The sequence below is a fragment of the Camelus bactrianus genome, chromosome 3, assembly GCF_048773025.1.
Source record: "Camelus bactrianus isolate YW-2024 breed Bactrian camel chromosome 3, ASM4877302v1, whole genome shotgun sequence".
NCBI classification, from domain to species: Eukaryota; Metazoa; Chordata; class Mammalia; order Artiodactyla; family Camelidae; genus Camelus; species Camelus bactrianus.
Genome location: NC_133541.1, coordinates 66,606,147 through 66,620,782, shown reverse-complemented (window position 1 = coordinate 66,620,782; position 14,636 = coordinate 66,606,147). Strand labels below are relative to the sequence as shown.

The 14,636-nt window shown below is 37.8% G+C and overlaps 1 protein-coding gene across 1 annotated transcript in view; it reads right to left on the bottom strand.

The window, feature by feature from the left end:
* Positions 1-5,294: 5,294 nt before the first annotated feature.
* Positions 5,295-14,636, bottom strand: part of RHOBTB3 (Rho related BTB domain containing 3) — a 47,433-nt gene continuing 38,091 nt past the window's right edge. Inside the window, exons 11-12 of the mRNA XM_010949551.3 lie at positions 13,215-13,311; positions 5,295-8,226 (exon numbers count right to left, since the gene is read on the bottom strand). Coding sequence (XP_010947853.1) covers positions 8,111-8,226; positions 13,215-13,311 — 213 coding nt within the window. The 3' untranslated portion in view covers positions 5,295-8,110. The remainder of the gene's footprint in view (positions 8,227-13,214; positions 13,312-14,636) is intronic.

Below are 14,636 nucleotides of genomic sequence, written 5' to 3'. Positions count from 1 at the left end.
ATTGTTGTATTGGTGCTGGTGGTGGTGGTGGTGGTGGGTGTGCAGTTTAGGAAATCGCCCAGGCAATACTTGATAGTACTTCTTTACTTTAAGTGATCATCTTTAATTTGAATTCTTGCCAAGGAAATTATGTTAACTTTTGCTTTCCATCTAATCAAGGAAAGCACTTGAAATTCACCTGGGCATTGCAGCATTGTAAACTGCCTTTCTACCCATTACCAAGGGTTTTGTCCATGGCCTCTCAAGGATTTTGGTATGGAATTACTCTAGACCAAATGTCCTAATTTACTCTGGGGCACTTCATTCCTCAGAGGAAGTCACTATAAATGTAGAAAACCAACCCTACTTCTCTTCCAGCCAAGGGGACACAGGACTCCAGAACAATGATGTGTCTGGTTTCCCAGGTGACCATCGGGAGAGAATTAGACCAGATTTCTAGGAAAATAAAGTCTACATAGATTTTTAATTTTATGAAAACTGAAACTGAGGAAATTGTAGTTATTTTTCTACAGCCTTAAACTTACTAAAAATACAGGCAAAAGCGAGATACTTCCAATGAGGCGGAGGAAGGGAAAAGCATTCAGAAGCTGGAAACAGGCCTGTGTGAGGGGACAGTACTTACCTGCTACCTGTGAAGAGAGTTCTCAGGGCTCACAAAACTGGTTTAAACAAACTCTGTCCTATAAGACCCTCCGGTTTCAAAAAGATTTTTTATTTACAATTGTGCTCCAATATTTTTCCAATTATTACAGGGAAGTGAAATTTTTCTTTTTTTAAATCAGAAAAAATTTTTTTAAGGTAGATAATTTTCAGGGGAAAAAAGCATATTCTGAGATAGTAGCAAAATCTGTCATTATAAACAGAAAAGATTGGGGACTCAAATTTCCTGTTTAAAAGTACATGTAGGACTATTTCTAAGTCCCTTCAGAGTTTAATTTTACCTTAATTTATTGAGAATTCAGAGCCTTGCATCATCTACTGAGCAGAAAGGTACAAGGTCCAGCACTAGGGAAACCCTGAACTCGACAGGAAACTGGGAGGTCAATGACAGTGTGAGGTGAGGACTGCAGGAGGCTTACTGTGTGATTCTGAGAGCGCCTGAGTCCAGCCCCCACATACTGACCCCCCATCATCGCTCCCCTAACCAACAGAAATCCTCCTGGGAGGCTCTGCGCAGCCTGATTGCTCCACAGGGCCAGGCCTCAGGGGAAATTCATCTTTTGGTCAAACTTTTGTGAAGCAGAATTAGCAAAATGAATGTAGGGCAAAAGAGCTAGAAAAACTATCAAGGAGACAGAGGAGGGGCTTGGGTCTAGAAGCCAAAAGTCACATTGCTGGAGGAGGGGCAGGTGAGCCCCGGAGTCAGCAAGTGCTTCAGACCCAAGGGATCTGGCATTGTTTAGTGGTCCTCAAAGCTCACTCTATGGACCAGCAGCATCAGCATCACCTGGGAACTTGCTTCAAATGCAAATTCTCAAGCCCCAACCAAGATTGACCAAATCCAAATTCTGAGACCAGCACCCAGCATTCTGCTTTCAAAAGCCTGCCAGGTGATTTGATGACTGCTACAGTTTGAGAACAACTGGTTTAATGAAGTACTATGTTCAAAGTATTAAGACCCTGCCCAACTCTCCTTAAATGGTATTAAGAACAAAGGATATAATTTGTGTCACTTTTGCTTAAGAAAGGGGGTGAATTTGTTTCTTTTTGCTGCTGTAAAAAATGATCATAACTTAATGGCTTTAAAACAATACAGATTTATTGTCTTACAGTTTTGAAAGTCAGAAGCCCAAAATCAGTCCTACTAGTCTACAGTCAAGATGTTAGCTGGGCTGGTTCTTTCTGTAGGCTCTGAGGGGAGAATCCAGCTCTTTGCCTTGTTAGCTTTCAAGGCTGTCCTTCTCCTTTGACTCAGGACCCTTTCCTCTATCTTCAAAGGGTAGCATATTTAAATCTCTCATTCCCACACTGCCTCCTCCCCTAACTCTTACTCTACTGCCCCCCTTTTATAAGGGCCCTTGGGATTACAATGGAGCAACTCAGGATAATTGTCTCTTATCCATATCCTTAATCACACCTACAAAATCCCTTTTGCCATGAAAGGTAACATTCACAGGTTCTGGGGATTAGGATGGAGATGTTGAGGGGAAAGCATTATTCTGTCTACTACAGGGAGGACCATAAGAATATGCATTTCCATTTGCTTGTACCCACATAAATACACACTGTATTGATGCACAGAAAACAAATAAAAGTGATTCCCTATGGGTAGTGTGGGAAATGGGTGATGGGAGACAGAGATAGGACCAAAGACTCTCTTCCCAAAGTACACTTTTCATACTATTTTGAACTTTGAGCTAGGCAAATAAATTACCTATTACAATGTATCAACAGTTAAAAATAAAAAGAATGAGAAACTTTTAAGTACTGTTGGGCTGTTCTGCTTGAACATGACGTGTCAGAGACTAAACCACCAGGAAATCTGGAGTCATAGGAGTTCTAAGTATTAAGAGAAAAGTGTTCTAGTGGTGATGTAGTTACAAGGGGAAGAAAAAACCAGATAAAAGAATAGCCCCTCTGGCTTGGGTGTGAACAAAACAAGACAGGCTCTAAGTCATGGATGAAGACCAAGCCCAGCCTTTAAGGAAAAGTTACTGCTTTAGTTTTGGTTAGTTTGTCTTGAGTTAAAGAGTTGATCTGCAGATACTTCCAGTCTATGCTTCCAACAGAGGAAGAGAGGCTGAGATCCCATCTCCTTTTCACCTAATTTTTAAAAATAAGTAATATATTGTGTCCATTAAATTGCATGCTATTTTCTTAAATAGGATTAAATAAGAGAGCTCTTTGCTCTGAACGTGTAAGAGAATCTCAGACACTTTCGTACTAATGCTGATCATCACTGAACATTAAGCTATGACAGTGGAGCAGGACAACTATGACTTTGAGAACACAGCCTGGGAACGCCAAGGAAGTCATCTGTATGTAGTTAAAGGAGCATCTGCACACATGTATTATGTGTGACGCTGTGAGTTATTTTCCCTCCACTGTGTACAACAGGAACTTTGCTGTCCTCCCAAGCCCATCTCACTGCTAACCTCCAATGGAGACTCCCAGGCAGAGGTGTCCCCAAGGAGCATTTTGTACATGTTCTGTATCCCATCAATGAGGTACCACTTACCACTCTTCCATACTATCTTTTCATCAACTCCCCAGACAGCCAGCCACCCAGGTCACAAAGATAATCAAGACACGGTCCCTATCCTCAGATATAGCCAAATAGAGACCACCGATACATAAATACCTAAAATGTAGCAAGTGTCATAAGAAAGGTATGAATAACAGATAAGGAAAGCAGAAGTAGTCAATTCCTCCTAGGAGAATCACAGAACGCTAAAGTGGTATGGCATTTAAGTGGGACTTTACAGGATATGCGGGAGTTTGCAAAGTGCACGGGAAATGGCCAACCAAACCAAGCCAAGGGAAGAGTATGAGGTGTGCAGGGACACAGGCAATCTGCATGGACAGTTCTACGTGTCAAGGCAAAAAAGATGGGGCTAGGTTATGAAAGGCCTTGCTGGCAGTGAGGATTTGGAGGTTCTTTAATGGGCAACAGAAGTCTTCTAGAAGGGTGTGTTCCCAGGTCAGATTTGTGTCAGCAACATAATTCCAATGGAACTGTGGAGGCCTTTATGGGTGTGGGAGAACCCTTCCAAGAGGCAGGGCTGTATCATATAGTGCACATTCCGTCCTCATGTTACGGTTGCCTGGTCTCTCTCCCCCTCCTATCTGGGTTCCTCAGCCCTGGAAAGTTCCTATTTTTTAAAACTGAGATACAACTGACATGTAACAGTTTCAGATAAAACATAATGATTTCATACTTGCATATACTGCAAAACGATGGCCACAATAAGTCTAGTCAACATCCATCACCACACAGTTACAAATGTTTCTCTTTGTGATGAGAACTTTTAAAATCTACTCTCATAGCAGCTTTCAAACACACAATATAGTAATATTACTACACCATGCTGTACCTTATATCCTTATGACTTATTTTATAACTGGAAGTTTGTACATTTTCACCCCCTTCACCCTTTTCAGCCCTATCTCCTGCCTCTGGCAACCACCAATAATGTTCTTTAAATCTGAGCCTATTTTTGTGGGGGAGGTTTTTAGTTAGTTTAAGATTTCACATATAAGTGATATGGTATTTGTCTTTCTCTGTATAACTTATTTCACTCAGCATAATGTCCTCAAGGTCCATGTATGTTGTCACAAATAGCAAGATTTTATACTTTATGGTTGAATGATATTCCATTGTATATATATATAGCGGATTTTCCTTATCCACTCATCCATTGATGGATACTTAGGTTGTTTCCATGTCTTGGCTATTGTACATAATGCTGCAGTGAACATAGGAGTGCAGATATCTTTTTGAGTTAGTGTTTTCATTTTCTTCACATAAATATCCAGCAGTGGAACTGCTGGATCATATGGTAGCTCTGTTTTCACATTTTTGAGAAATCTCCATACTGTTTTCCACAATGACTGTACCAATTTACATTCCCACCAACAGTGTACAAAGTTTCCCTTTTCTCCACATCCTCGCCAACACTAGTTATTTCTCGTCGTTTTGATAATAATCTTTCTGACAAGAGTGAGGTGACACCTCATTGTGGTCTTGATTTGCATTTCCCTGATAATTAGTGATCTTGAGCGTCTTCTCATGTACCTCCTGGCCACCTGTATGTCTTCTTTGGAAAAATGTCTATTTCAGATCCTCTGCATATTTTTAAATTGGATTGTTTGGGGTTTTTTGGCTATTGATTTGTATGAGTTCTTTACATAGTTTGGGTATTAACCCTTTATCAGAAATATGACTTGCAAATATTTTCTCCCACTCGGTAGGTTGCTTTTTCATTTTGTTGGAAAGATCCAAAATTTTAACCTTCTGTTATGTGGAGCTGCTGCTTCACTTCTCAAAAGCCTTGGCCCCAACCAACACTTAAGCCCACAGAGGCTCACTTCTATACTACATAATTATCAAAGCATTTTTCTAAATAAATGTAGTTATTTTATTAAGAGAAATTCTGCTACCAGCTGTTAAAGGTAACATAAATTTCTTTGTCTCATCACACACATTTACAATATCAACAACATTCTAAATATTTTACACATAATGGAAATTATCCTTGAAATAATTATGTTTGAGAAATACAAGGCAGTATTCCCAAATTTACTTCAACAATTCAACATCCAAGGTAAAATAACCACATGACACATTGTTAAACTTGTTTTAAAAAAAAGGTTTATTTGTTACAAAAATGTTAAATACTAAAACTAAAAACATATAAATTCAGGTCAGGCTATATTAAAATACACACATACCCTTCTTTGCAAAATTATTAAAGATTGAATTAAACAGATGCTTTAAATTAAATAAAATACTCTTGAGGACATTTTTGTCTAATTATATCAGTGTAGTGTAGTTTTTAAAATTATAGTTGAAAAGTTCAGCCGTCTTGGAAGTCAAATTTATCCAATTTTTCAGTTTTCTGCTACTGCCCAATACGAAGTCATTATGCTGGCTTAGACAGGGTGAATTTCAGTTATGTTACTGAACCTTCTATATTGCATGCCTACTCTCCTACAATATGAACACAGAGTAGTCAGAAGCATACAAAGGGCTATACAGGGTGAAAACCTGGCCCGGAAAGAAAAGGCCTTAGTTCTACCATACGGTATCTTATCTAATTAAAATGACTGGTAAATATATTGAAGCAGAGATCAGCACAAAGCATACATTCAACTAGAAATAACTTTTCAATTAGAAAAACTCAAAAAGAGCACTCATTTCTCCAAGATAGTTTATAAGGTTTTAAAATTTCTTACTATTTTTAATTGAGTTAATTCCAAGGTATTGAAGAGTCTAGGTTTAAAAACTAATTTGATTACTGTTCTAATAAGCCCAGGAGAGCTGTGACATCCGTGTGTTTGAGTTGCTCACGCAGATGGCAAAGAACTTTCATAATAAAAACTACATGCTCAACACCAATAGAGAACCAGCTTCCAAACCCAACTTCCACTTAGGTCAAACAAGCTAAAATCTACCTATGGCTATTAAAATGTTAAATAGTATCTTCAAGAAAATATTTTGCTTCAGGACTTATATTTTTCAATTTCCTAGATTAAAAGTTACTTATAATTTTAAGTGCTGTAATTAATGTAGGGATAGGAATATGCTTATGAAAAGTAAAAGGCTATCACTGTATTTGAAAAGGTCTTAAATGTGAGTGAATTTCTAGAAGTCTACTACAGTATTTATTCTTTCCAATGCTAATCCTTGTCAAATGAGATTTGCCAATATTTGATTAACTCAAGTGAGTAAAATACAAAAGACATAAAATGCATTCCAGGAATCTTCATCAACACATTCCAATTAAATTCATGTTTCTTGGAAGAGATCTGTAGGGAATTTTTACTGTTTTACTCTGACGGTGCTGGTGTACATCAAAGGACTAACTGTATTATGTCTATACATGGTATAAAACTGTTTAATCAAATCTTTGAATGGTTGGAGAAACTGTGTATTCTAAAGTCATTGGAAATTAAAAGAAAAATATATTCCAATACTGAATTACAGATGAAAATGATGCTAATAATAAATAGCAATCTGCTTTTCCATGTTTCAGCTTGTGAGCTGCTGATATAATTGTTTCTGTTGATGTGTGATATTAAGAGAAACTATGATTCTGCCCTCTATTCTAGTACCATTTTCTCTACATGTAACAAGTCTTGATTTATATCCTTTCTTTTAACTTACTAGATAATCTTGAAGGACAAGATTCATATCATTCTTCATCAAATAACCTTTCGGTCCTCAGAAAGAACACAAAATTCAAGCCACTGACATCCTAATCTTAGTAAATACACTAAAAGAAAAAAACCCTTCAGCTTTTGATTGCAAATTCTCCAGAAAGCAACTTTTCCTATGAGCGTTTTATAGACGCATTTTAAGGCATGTTGGCCAGTCACTTTTACTAACATTCTGGTCTTACAGAATGATCAAGAAAGTATTCATCTGTGATAGAACCAGAATTGTTAAGTGTTTGAAAGCTAAGCCAACACAACGCATTTCTCACTTGCCAGCCCAGGTGGCAGAGGAGGGAGGCCCTGGATGGTAAAGACTTCCCCAAGGATGGGAAACAAGGAATCCCATATGATCTCTTCCCTCAGCAAGCCTCTTTCTCTTTCCTTGATGTCAGTGCTTCTTTTTTTGCTTTCAGAGAAAATAATGTTTGAGCAAGAAAATATGTCCTGCTAGGAGATACACATAATTTGGGTGCCAGGTACAAAGTGAGAATGCAGGGCCTGTCTTCAAACATTATTAAGAATTTTAAGATGGCGAATGCAGAGCATTAAACCCTTCTAAGCAGAGGGCTCTCTGTGACCACACAGGTTACATGCCATGAAGCCAGCTATATATAGATTTCCTGCCTAATCCGAATCCCGGGGAGAGACAAGGTGGCTCAGTTGGGTTGTCCAGATTAAAAAAAAAACAGATTTTTTTCCATGATGGTTCAAACACTGTCACTGATTTAGAACGAAGTGGCATTTCACTTGCAAAATCCCAGGCAAATTTCTATTCCTGAAATCTCAGACTGACCAGTCTTCCCCTAGATTTCTCATGATAGAAATAGTCATACTGAATCTTTAAGTGGCCCTTATTTTAATAGAGCAGTTAGACAGACATGATGAAATTTCTGTATTAATCCTGCATGATTTTTAAAAAAATCTAAACTTTCTTAATTGGGAGTTAAGTTATTAATATCACTAAAGCAATAGGGCATTTTAAAGGGAAAAATTAGCTGTACAACAGCTTTATATACTAGGGAAAGTCTTAATTTTAGCCTATGGTATATTTTGTTCCCTTTCAAGATCGTAATAGTAGGTTTTTTTGAAGAGAACTAATAAACACATTAAGCTGTATGGTGACTTTTCTTTTTAACTCCCATACTGGTTTCAGTCACAAGAATTTTACTGGAACCCAGAAGTACCCCATTCTTCATAATAACAAGAAAAAGTGTAGGTATATAAAAACTCCAGGTTACATGACTGAGCAACGGCATTTCCGGGAGTGAATATATTTCCTGTATTCCGCAAGCTGCTTCAAGTACATATTTGACGGCCATCTGTGCTTTTCAACAAAACTGCGTTCTTCCACTAAAATTTTCAGAAAAAGAATGTTAACTGAAAATATGTTATTTAGGATCAAGTTTAGATATTAACTGTTGGTTTCCTATCTAACAGATGAGCTCCAAGTTCTGCTGTATCCTCCCTATACTTTCCTCAATCAGTCACCAGGACCGATGTTATTCTGTGATTTACAATTATGTGCATCTTGTCCTTTGCTGCATCAAATAGGATTTGATTATGTCCTTTTTTTTTTTCCAAATAAGACTTGTTTTTCCTGGAAATAAGGACTTTTTTTCATTTAATTAGTTTTCTTTGTAGCTAACGCAACGTTCCAAACTCTTCAAAGCCCTCTCAATTCTATTTTCCACTGGGCCACAGCTATCAAGGGTCGAGCCATTCCTGAGGGGTTCCCTGTTGCTGTGGCCCTGGAGACCCCTCTCAGCCTTTAGGCCTGCTTCATGCGTTCATGTGGGATCCCTCCGCTCCTGGACTCTAGGTCCTTCACTCTGTTCTCTCTGTGGTTTTGGCGAAGCACAGCTGTTACTAGCTTCCTGAAAAGGGGAGGTGTGCATAAGAAGTATTTTTGAGGCCCTGCTTGTGATGAAACATCTTTAATCTTTCCTTACACATAACGGATCACTTGGCTGAGAACGGAATTCAAGATTGAAAATTTCCCTCAGGATGTTGAAGACGGTTTAAGTACTCCACTGCTTTCCAGTGTCCAAGGTTGTTAAGAATTCTATTACCATTCAAATTCACAGTCCTTGGTAAGTGATCTGCAGGTTTTTTATCCTGTAAACTTTTAGACTTTTCTATTTGCAGTTGGTGTTGCTGCCCATCCCAATGATAGACCTTGCTTATTTATTAAGCTGAGCACTTAGCAGAGCCTTTTAATCTGCTGAGTCAGTCCCTTCAGTACTGGCATATGTTCTTGTACTATTTCTTTGATAATTTTCTCCCAGTGTTTTTTTCCCCCTTGCATTAACTTCTGTCACTCAGATACTTCACCTCTTATATTGAGCCTCCAATTTTTTTGTTTTTTGAACAAACTCTCTCCTACCTGTCTCTTTATCTTTTTTGTCCTACTTTCTAGATTCCTTACCTTTATCTTTCAATTCTTTTATTTATTTAGTTGTTTGAGGTTTTTTGATTTTGGAGTTTTTGCTATCATTTTAATTTTCAATAGCAACTTCTTGATCTATTTTTTTTAATAATACGAAAATACACATAACATTAAATTTACCATTAACTTATTATCTTAACTATATTTAGGTGTACAGTTTAGTAGTGTTAAGTATATTCACATTGTTATCAACCAATCTCCAGAACTCTTTTCATCCTGCAAAACTAAAATCCTTTATCTGTCAAACAACAAATCCCTGTACCCCATACCCACTCCCCTAAGCCCCAGCAACCACTATGTCTCTATGAATGTTGTTTCTTTTTCAGTAACATTCTATCCATGCTTTATGAATGTGTATCTCTTATTCTTTGTGGACATTAATTTTAGGTTGTTTTTTTTTAAGGTTTTCTTCTATTCTTTGTTCCTGTAAGTTCCTTCTCTTCTGTTTTTATTCATTTTGTTTTGATTTTAGTATTCATCTTTTACATTGGACCACTGCCTCAAATATCTGTTGATCCTCAGTTAGTTTCTTTATATTTAGGAGTGAGCTGTTAGAAAGCTGTTTGGAAATCTTTTGGACATGGGTAGGACTTGCTGACTGGTGGAATACACTGTAGCATGACTGAGCAAGGTATCTGCTGGGTTCATTGAGAGAATTCCCAAATGACCGCACCTATATATTTTTTCTCTAAGGTCAGGGGAGGATGCTTCAGTTTCATGTCCAGAGTGTGAGAGTGAAAGTGGTAGTCAAAGTGAGAGACAAATACCTGGCAGCAAGAATTCTAGAACCTGGATATGGGAAGAAGGCTGGAGGCTTAATACACAATGTGTACAATTTCATGTGGCACCCGTGTTTTCAGTCCAGCTCCTTGCCCTGATCTCAGCTATACCCTGAGTTTGTGCTTCTATTAACTTTTTTGGTTTAATTTCTCCAGAAATAAACCTCCCATCTCCTGTGACGATGAGGGGAGAAGCAGATGCCTGCCTGGGTGGGACAGAGTGCAGCAAAAGCTAATTCTACTAATTCTACTGCTTTCAGCCTCAAGCCTCATTCTGCTTTCTGAAATAACTGATTCTTCAAATTTCTAAGGATTTACAGTATTTGCTGGGTGAATCAGCTTGTTTCTCATCAGTATTCCCCTCTGTGAGCACTTAGGTTTCCTTCTGCTAAGTCAACTTCCACTTCTCCACTTACTGTTTGACCTCATCTATTGTAATCTGGATTAACACGGTCTTGATCCAGGCTGTAGGACGTGGATAAAAAGAACCTAGTTGTTCAGGGAAATTGTTGTAGATTTCATTAGGAAGCAAAGGTGATATAAGATGACTCTCTCAGTTAAATTTAAAAAAAACCAAAAAAACAAAACAACAACAACAACAACAAAAAAAAAAAACAAGAGAAAAGTTCTCATAGATGAGCTCTGGTGGCAGCAAAAATCCAAACAAGACAAAAAAACTCTTTAAGATAAATTAAACTGCAAGAATAATAAATCCATAAACACCAAGGGTAACTTCTATTCCTGTGCACTACTGTTTGTTTTCTTAATAGTCCAGTATCTACATTATTTAACTGAATTCTGATGTATCAGTGCCAGCATTAATGTGAGATCTTTTCCAGTCTCACTTTTTGATTTCTAAACAACTCTAAAGAAGAAAAATTCCCAGGTAAGAGAAAACATTTCCTATAATTTCAATAGGAATTTGATAATTTTTGAAGTTGAAAATAGGTAACTCTCTATGGAAGCTGCAAAGTGACTGTGACACGAACCCTTTTCAATTTCAAGTGAGCACGTGAAGTAGGCCGAGAGGAAGGCAACAGGGAGGAGAGGAGACTCCTCTCCTATGGGACTCCAGGGAGGACACATGCCTTCAAATGGATGGCCACTGCCCAATTCTAGCTTGTTGCCATGTGGGAAGATGGGCCCAGAGTAGCCCGACCTTCCAACTTTTCAAAAGAAGCTAGAAATTTGGATTTTGAAATGTGACATGTTACGATTTTCAAATGTTGACACTAACTATATATATGTTTTTTATATCTATAATAATTATATATTATAATTTAACATAATATATAAAATACCACATGGTCCAAATGAAATCCCTTGGCAAGATAAGTTCAGCCCACAGACTGCCGGTCTGTGACTGCTGATACAGACTATCACATCCTCCCTTACCCACAGGGGCTTTTTCTCTCTGCCCAAGAGGACACATCACAGCAGGTCCTGGACATGAACAGGCACCACTGAATCAGAGCACTCATGATACTGTTTTAATTCCCATCAAAGGAACATAAGACAATCACTGACACAGCCTCATGTTCTTACCCTGCCTCGTCAAATTACACCCTGGAGTAGTGCTTCTCACTACACCAGGTGGTCATAACATACTTTATAGGCAACTGTATAAGCAATAAAATTTAAAAAAATTAATAACTCGAAGGCTTTAGAGAGCACCTTTCTCCCAAGGTTGTCACAGTATTCTACGTGAATCATATATCTACACAAGACAGTAAGTGGAAAATCATCTTTCTCTTCTTTTACAAATGAAGGTGACCTAAGGTGGTAGGATGAAGGTGCTTAAAATCAAAATGTTCATTTATTTCATTTTTAATTGACTCCTTAAAGAACAACTATGCAAGAATGCCCCTACTAACTAACTGCAAGGGGAAGTATGCCTTATGTTTAAGAATGGATTTTGTTTCTTGCACAAAGTGAACAGTTAGTAAACATCTATCATCCTGCTTTGATTTATTACATTACTCTTCTGCACTAATAGTCAGATTCTAGGCAAAGAGGCTCCCAATAGGCATACAATGTTTACTGACAGGCTGCACACGTCTGCCAAACACTGACTGTGTGTTTCTTGGTTTCCTTAACTGTACAACGAGTAGCTGAATGAAACCAGACATGTTCACATGTTTTAGCAGCTGATTCTCTCTTACAAGCAAAATCCTACGTAGAATTCTAAGACTTAAGCAAATAAAAGTGAGACTGCTCTGGATGAAGGTGGGAAGAAGGAGTCTAAGAAACTGCAAACACCAGCCTCTCCTCCTCCCTCCCTCCTGCCCCCACCCACTCCTGCTCTCTGCCCCCACCTCACAAGAGCTTCGGGCATCTCCAAGGAGGGTTCTCCGTTTAGAGTTTAGAGTTACTTGACCAGGGGGTCTTTAATTTCCTTTTCCTTTTAACTTGATTATTCCTTGAGCCTATTCCATGTAATAACATGAGCAAGCCATTGTATCTAAGCTGACTGCTGTCTATTCTGGCAACTATTCTATTTTCATTTTCTTTCATCTTACGCAGCACTCAGCAGCTCACCCTTTGACTGGTTTTAACCTTCACAATTTACCTTAAAAAATCACATTACATGTACTCTATGATCAGTAAATTTTTCAACACTCCTTGATCAATAAAAAATTGTTAATGCCAAGTAATATAACGAACCTACACAGAACCTACACAGGTGATACCAGTACAATAGAACTATATATTACAAGGAATAAATTTTTCTTTATAAGAAAAAATTCTTAAGATCTGTACTTTTTAAATTTTGCTTCTGACTTAGGTGGTTAAAACCAAATCTCATTTAATACAACCAAATGCCATCTGAGGCCACTTTATCTCTCTACTTCAGAAAAAAAAAAAGCACTTAAAAATGAATAGGAGCTATGAAACAATCGTTAGAAAATTTCTTGTGTAACACGGGTCAAGCTTCTTATGTAACACAGGTTACTGTAAGTTAAAGTGTCCTCAATTATCACACTGCATATCCAAAAGGAATGTATTACACTGACTTCTTATTTTTTAAAATCTACTATTCCTACAAATTAAGTCTCAAGTCTAAGAACAAAGAACATGAAGTTTTCTTTTCAAAACAGTAATTAGCCATCTACCTGAAAGATCCTGAAATTCAGGCTTTTGACTGAAGATGAGGTAGTTAGTGGCGATGAAATGAAGTAGCCAAGTTGAGAGGCAATCAGAGTGGTGAAACTGCAAAAAACAAAAATGGGAAGTGAAGCAATATTGTACACAATGACCATTGATACGAGGATTAGATGGTGAGAGTGGTCTGGAGAACACAGGGAAGGCCCAATTCCATGTTTAATGTGTCTGTACATGATGCAGCCTTCAGCCTACTCTGAGAGCAGACAGAAGAAGGGGGCATTATGAACAAATAATGATAAAAATCACATCAATGAAGAAACCAAATCAAATGAAGAACAATCTATGGCTGCCAGAGTGGCTGAATGTCTTTAAGCAGATGACAGGCCGCATCTGTGGGTAACAAAGACTATTTGATGTTCTTGAGAATTTCATTTAAGCCTTCAATCTAAGGTCATGGCCTTCACTAACTGCACTTGTACCTGTGCAGAAAGTGACCCAGCAGGGAGAAGATTATGGTTAGTAAAGGTATACACTTGGCCATATCTCAACAAGTTCACCTGCAGAGAAAACCAGAGAATATTTTGAGAAGGAAAAGTCATCAACCTAAGGGTACGGGTTTCAATGTGTAAATATTTCTATGAGAAGGTTATGTCTGAATAGTTGCTTTTAAGTGGGATGTACTATTACACACTGAGCAGGGTTTCCATTTATCATCCTGAGTTCCAACAGCTAATGAAAGGGAAACTCAGAAACTTGGCCATGACATCATCATCTTGGTGCCAACCCAGTGACACTCACTAATCCATCTAACCACTCAATTCAGATGACAGTAAGTTGCTTCCAGACAAACTTGGAACATGAATATAGTTCTTTTTATTACTATTGCAGTAAAGTATACACAACTCAAAACTTACCATTTTAACCATCTTTAAGTGTACAGTTCGGTGGCATTAAGTACATTCACATCATTGTGCAACCATCACCACTATCTATTTCCAGAAATTTTTTATCTACCCAAAGTGAAACTCTATACCCATTAAAAAAAATAACTCCTCTTTTCTCCTATCCTCAGTCTCTGTAACCACTATTCAATTGTCTCTCAATGGATTTGACTATTCCAGGTACCACATATAAATTAAATTATACAATGTTTGTCCTGTTTCGTCTGGTCTATTTTACCTAGCATAATGTCCTCAAGGTGCATCCATGTTGCAGCATTCTCTACAATTTCCTTTTTAAGGCTGAGTAATACTCCATTGCATTATGTACCACACTTTGTTTATTCATCCATCTGTTGATGGACACTCAGGTTGTTTCCATCTTTAGGCTAAATATAGCTCTTTTAAGGACACTCAAAGATATTATATAAGCAATAATATGCTAAATTGAAAAAAGATTTGTAATCTCAAATCTTAAGGAGGAAACTCAAG